Here is a 6,093-nt window from a genome sequence, read left to right as displayed (position 1 = left end):
GGGGGGGGGGGGAATCAGAATTGAGGGGGGAAAAACATCACAAAAGGGTTCCTGGAACTTTGAAATGGGATAGAAAAATGTAGAAGCCAGGGAAACTCAAGGGAGGCCAGAGATTACAGAAGAGAGAGAAAAGTCCCTTCCAGTTGTCCTTGAGACCTGGAATGTCATTGCCCGGCCTCCTGGAAGAAGGAAATAAGAAACATCAAAGTTTGGTGCTTGAGATCTGTATTAGTCAGTTTTCTATTGCTATAATAAAATAAGTGAGGCTATGTATTTTACAAAGTTCATGACTTTGGAGACAGAAAGTATAAACAGCAAGGTGCCAGCTCTGGTAGCTGCCCCTCCCCAACTATATCATATATCATAACATATCAAATCAGAGAGTATATGCAAGAGGGAGAGATCACATGGTAAGAAGAGAAGCCAGAAAGTGAGGAGGAGTTAGCTTTATTCTTTTGTAACAACTATTCAGAATTAACTCAGGGTCCCACAATACCTACTTTAATCCTTTCCAAGGTCTGTACCACCAAAGAGCTATCCAACTCCCACCTATTAAAGGTTCACCACCTCTTAATACTGCCACACTGATGATGAAGTATCCAATGCATATACCCTTGTAGGACAAACTACATCCAGACCACAATGGGATCATTACACAGATTTGCTGAACTCTGGGAGGTCTCTGCATGTATAAGCCTGATGTATATACCACAATGTTTTGGACAGGGTCTTGAGTAAGGCGGGGATAGGTGCTCCTCAGCCATTTGATCACCAACCACCACTGTGGCATTTAGTGAAGCTCCACAATTTTTCTCAGGACCACCTCAAGTCAAAAGCCTGCATACTAGAGCCTATTTGCCTACTCAGGGAAATATTAAAGCTTGCTTTTCCAAATCAAGCAGATCTGGGACCTCACAGTTGCTAGGCAGGGAATACCATTTAAACAATCACAGAAACTAGAAGTTGGAAGAAACATTATGGATCATGTGACCAAATATATTTCAGTCTGAGACACAGAGACCCAGGACTTCCTACTAGCTCCCCAAGTTATCAGGGAAGACAGAGGTCAGAGCCTCACCACCCCTTCTACCAAAGTAGGTGAACTTGAACCATATTTCATTTATTTTCATTTTTATGTGAGATTTTGTAGGAACTTTTACAAAAAAATACTTGAAAATAGTTAATTTTGTTCATTCTACTGTCCCCAAATTAAGACTTCCATTCAATAACAAGTATACAGCATTCAGATACTCACATCTATGGGAGCTGTAGTCATTAGAACCTGTGAGACTATCTAGCCTACTACTCATATTACCTCTGGGGAATCTGATCCCCAAAGAGAAAGTCCCGTAGGTCAATAAGCCTCAATCACTGAGGCCCAATCTTGTGTTCTCTCTATATAACGATAAATGATACACATATTGTACTTTTATAATCTTAAGAATATGATAAGGGAATTATTGTTATTCTTATTTTATAGAAGAGAAGAATGGAGGCTTAGAAAGATTGCTTGCCCAAATCCACACAGCCAATAAGTGATTAGGGCCTAGTCTTGCAAGGTCCTTCTGATTCCAAACTCTTTGTTCTATCCAGCCAAATCCCTCCTATGTAGGGAATACAGATTGGGCCAGAGTTTGGGTGAATTCCCCAAACTACTGACCCAGTTGCAGGATTGTTCTGCACTAGAAGGTCTAGGAAGATACTCCATGTGTCTGGAGTAAGGATAGGGGAAGTTTTGGTATGACTAGGAAATGGTAATGTTGTCTTCAGGCCCTTAAGCCCCCTCTTTATTGACACTGTCTTAGGATAAACTCCGTTCCTTATGAATCTATGTTCCCATGATACCTCCATCTCCCTCTCCCACCATCCCCCTCCCCGATCAAGAAGATCTGACAAATTCACCTTGATGTCTAATGAACTACAAACCTCATGGGGTAGGGATTTCTGTCTGTCTTGCTCTTGGCTTATCCTAAAGTCATAGGAGGTGCTCAATAAAGATTTCCTCAAATGAAGCACATGGAGTGTGAACTAGGTGGAATCTTCTTGAAGAGGGAGGCAATAAGGAAAAGTGTCAGAGAGGCAGAGGGCCAGATGAAAGAAGAATGAAGGGCCTTGGGAGGAGCAGAGGGACACAAGAGTTCCTGCGGGAGAAGAGATGATAGTAAGAAGCAAGGACTAGCAGCGAGTGACAGTCCCAAAGGGGTGAGGCTTTGGGAGATCAGAGAGCTTAAAGGTGGGAGTGGGCTAAGTAGCTGAGAGCCTTACTCTGTATTCTTCACTGTGGCCTCTGTTCACAGACCCCCTGGAGGGGGTGAACATCACCAGCCCCGTGCGGCTGATCCATGGCACAGTGGGGAAGTCAGCGCTGCTTTCCGTGCAATACAGCAGCACCAGCAGCGACAAGCCTGTAGTGAAGTGGCAACTGAAGCGGGACAAGCCTGTGACCGTGGTGCAGTCCATTGGCACAGAGGTCATTGGTACCCTACGGCCTGACTATCGAGACCGGATCCGGCTCTTTGAAAATGGCTCCCTGCTTCTCAGCGACCTGCAGCTGGCTGACGAGGGCACCTATGAAGTGGAGATCTCCATCACTGATGACACCTTCACCGGGGAGAAGACCATCAACCTCACTGTCGACGGTAAAGCATTCTGGCAGGGAAGGAGGCAGGGCAGGAGACTGGGACTGGGGCAGCACACTAGCTAGACCCAGCAAAAACCAACACAAAAGGTCTTGAGGAGCTGAGAGAGAGCCACTGGTTGTTACAAGTTAAACACAGGCACAGCTAACATGGATAGAATCCTTCTATGTGCCAGAAACTATATTAAGTGTTTTGCATGTGTCAACTCATTTAATGCTTATAAAAATCTAAGGATAGTTAATGTCATTCTCCCAAATGGAGGAAACTGAGACACAGAGGGTTGAATAACTTGCCCAAGTTAACAAAACTAATAGAGCCAAAATTTGAACCCAGTTAGTTGGGCCTCAGTTATTCTAATAAAATATTTTCCAGGTGGAGTCAGTTTAAGACATGAAAACCCAGTGGTTGCTAGATGCAGTGGCACACATCTAGCAACCACTGGGTTTTAATCACAGCTTCTTGGGAGGCTGACATGGGAAGATGGCAAGTTCAAGGCCAGCCTTGGCAATTTAGCAAGACCCTGTCTCAAAACAATAATATAAAGGTCTGGGGACATAGTTCAGTGGTAGAGTGCCCTTGGGCTCAATCTCAAGTATCTAAAAAGAAAAGCCAAAAACAAATACACACAAAATACCAGTGGTGATGGAAATGTATTTGGAAAGAGGGATAAAAGCAGACACCATGGCTACCTCATTTAGCATTGTTTTCGCCTGGTCCTACTAGGTATCTAATAGTGAATGAATGAATGAATGAATGATGGAAGAGAACTTGCTGATGATTCCTGAAAGGTCTACTTAGCCCACAGAATGAGTTATGGTATGGTGTGTTGGAAGACAGAGAGTATAGAAGGAAAACGGAAAAACTTTTTAACCCATTACTGTTTCCTCCACCTTTTGGGGCTCAGTGCCCATTTCAAGGCCACAGGTGTTAGTGGCTTCAACCACTGTGCTGGAGCTTAGTGAGGCCTTCACCCTGAACTGCTCCCATGAGAATGGCACCAAGCCCAGCTACACGTGGCTGAAGGATGGCAAGCCTCTCCTCAATGACTCGAGAATGCTCCTGTCCCCCGATCAGAAGGTGCTCACTATCACCCGCGTGCTCATGGAGGATGACGACCTGTACAGCTGTGTGGTGGAGAACCCCATCAGCCAGGTCCGCAGTCTGCCTGTCAAGATCACCGTGTACAGTGAGTCTCTCTGCCCCCCAGAGGCAGGTGCCCACTGACAAAGAACATCCTAGAGAGTGATCCTGGAGGGAGAGGGAACAGAGATTGGGTCAGCTATCCATGGAGAACAACAACAGGTGGGAAGAGGGCTCTATGCAAGTACCACTACCAGCTAACCATGCTACCTGAGGGTTGGTCTCTTTTCCTTCCACTGCTCTCTGTACCACATCTGCTGCCCCTCTGAAGTCTCTCCTCTTCTGTCTACACATAGGAAGAAGCTCCCTGTATATCATCTTGTCTACAGGCGGCATCTTCCTCCTTGTGACATTGGTGACAGTCTGTGCCTGCTGGAAACCCTCCAAAAAGTCTAGGTAACTCTTCAAGTTCCACACCATGAGCTCCCTGGTCCATTAGTCCATTCCAACCTCAAGCTCTATTATTTATGTAATAATAATAATTATTATTGGGTGAATTTCCCAAACTACTGACCCAATTGCAGGACTGTTCTGCACTGGAAGGTCTAGGAAGATACTCCATACGTCTGGGGTAAGGATAGGGGAGGTTTTGATATGACTAGGAAATGGTAATGTATAATAATAATAATAGTAATTTATTATTATTATTATTATTATTATTATTATTATTATTAAGATTGAACCCAGTGGCACTGAACCATTGAGCCACTTCCCCAGCCCTACTTTTATTTTTTATTCTGGAGAGGCCACTGCTCCCTGCCTATTTTCTTAAGTCTCTCTACATGACTTGCCTACCAGGATTGTGCACCTCTTCCCAGGAGATGTGCTCTTCTATTATGCATGAATCTGCATCTTGTGCTCACCACTTCTGACCACCCAGCACTATTCACAATAGTTTCACTTGCTGAGCATCTTCTTTGGGCCAGGCATTATGGCTGGTATTAGCAAGCTACCTTTTAAGTTTAATTACCTACAGTTTACAGATAAAGACACTAAGACTCAGACTGGACTAATGGCTTGCCTGGTCAGAATGCTAGTGACAGCCTCAAGATGCAAATCTAGCTGTGACCCATTTAAAAGCTCATGGACTGCCTCCTATTCCCACCACACCCATCTTCCTGTCATAAGGTTTCTTTCATGGCCTTCAGAACCATCTTTTGGTACTCCCCATATTTTCCTGCTCCTATTCAATACCTCTGTTTTTGGTGGGGGTTGGACTGCTTCATAGGAAGAAGAGGAAGTTGGAAAAGCAAAACTCCCTGGAATACATGGATCAGAATGATGACCGCCTAAAACCAGAAGGTGAGTTCCTAGCCACTCACTCACCAATGCCATTGGCACTCAGAGCAGTAGGGTGCTGGGAAAAGGCAGAAATGGGCAACAAGAAGCCAGCTCTGCACAACTTCCTCCACCAACTGCTCCAAGACTTCAGAGTAGGGAGAGGCACAGCCAAGGTAGGACCTCAAGTATTCAGATGTGTTGGTGGAGGTTGTGGTGGGTCTTGACTAGCCACAAGGAAAAAAGAGCATAGGTACAGGCTGGTGGAGAGGGTCTGTACCTGGACAGCCACCCCATTCTTTCCCCTGTGCAGCAGACACCCTCCCACGAAGTGGAGAACAGGAACGGAAAAACCCCATGGCCCTCTATATTCTGAAAGACAAGGTGAGCAGCTCTGGGGTGGTTGCCCCATCCCATGCAGTGAACTCCTACCACATTCTCGAGATCCTTACCATATTCGTATACCTTTATAGTACTTGGAATACTTGTGAAATCTTTGTGTCATGCCTGTTCTAGAGATTGAAAAATAAGGCTGAACTGGGTGAAATGATGTACACAGTATTAAACAAGTAAATTAAGTAGGAGCTATCGATTTCAAACGTAGGTCTTTGGACACCACTTCTGGAGATTTCCCCATTATTCCATGACTACGCCCCAGGCTGTCCAAGACAGATGGAAAGGGGAAAATAAAGGGACAAAGCATTCATGCACGTCAACATTTCCTGAGCACCTATGATGTGCCAGATCCCATGCTAAGTGTGAAGTGTTCCAAGAAAAACCAAATCATGTATGCCGCCTTCCAGGGATTAGGGGTGTGGAGGAAACTGAGACTCCATCTTGGTAGCCCCAAGCCCTCTTAACTCCCAGATTGGGCCAGCTGTCCTCTGACTCCTGCAGCGCGTGTCCTTGCAGGACTCCCCGGAGCCCGAGGAGACTCCCTCTCCAGAGCCTCGGAGCGCGACAGAACCCGGCCCTCCGGGTTACTCGGTGTCGCCTCCCGTGCCGGGCCGCTCGCCAGGGATGCCCATCCGCTCAG

General features: G+C 45.8%; 1 protein-coding gene across 3 annotated transcripts in view; it reads left to right on the top strand.

Annotated features, from left to right (window-relative positions):
* The window catches only part of Hepacam (hepatic and glial cell adhesion molecule), a 12,879-nt gene that overhangs the window by 5,094 nt on the left and 1,692 nt on the right, over positions 1 to 6,093 (top strand). Inside the window, exons 2-7 of one of the 3 annotated variants that reach the window (XM_048796074.1) lie at positions 2,298 to 2,639; positions 3,544 to 3,825; positions 4,076 to 4,175; positions 5,008 to 5,081; positions 5,371 to 5,441; positions 5,970 to 6,091. In XM_048796074.1, coding sequence (XP_048652031.1) covers positions 2,298 to 2,639; positions 3,544 to 3,825; positions 4,076 to 4,175; positions 5,008 to 5,081; positions 5,371 to 5,441; positions 5,970 to 6,091 — 991 coding nt within the window. Of the gene's footprint in view, positions 1 to 2,297; positions 2,640 to 3,543; positions 3,826 to 4,075; positions 4,176 to 5,007; positions 5,082 to 5,370; positions 5,442 to 5,661; positions 5,939 to 5,969; positions 6,092 to 6,093 lie in introns of those variants that run through there. The other 2 variants (XM_048796073.1, XM_048796072.1) reach the window with 2 other exon arrangements.

This window comes from Marmota marmota, unplaced genomic scaffold (genome assembly GCF_001458135.2).
Source record: "Marmota marmota marmota unplaced genomic scaffold, marMar, whole genome shotgun sequence".
In the NCBI taxonomy this organism is placed as follows: Eukaryota; Metazoa; Chordata; class Mammalia; order Rodentia; family Sciuridae; genus Marmota; species Marmota marmota.
The sequence above is the reverse complement of the archived record's forward strand: the minus strand, read 5'-3'. Positions and strand labels throughout refer to the sequence as shown.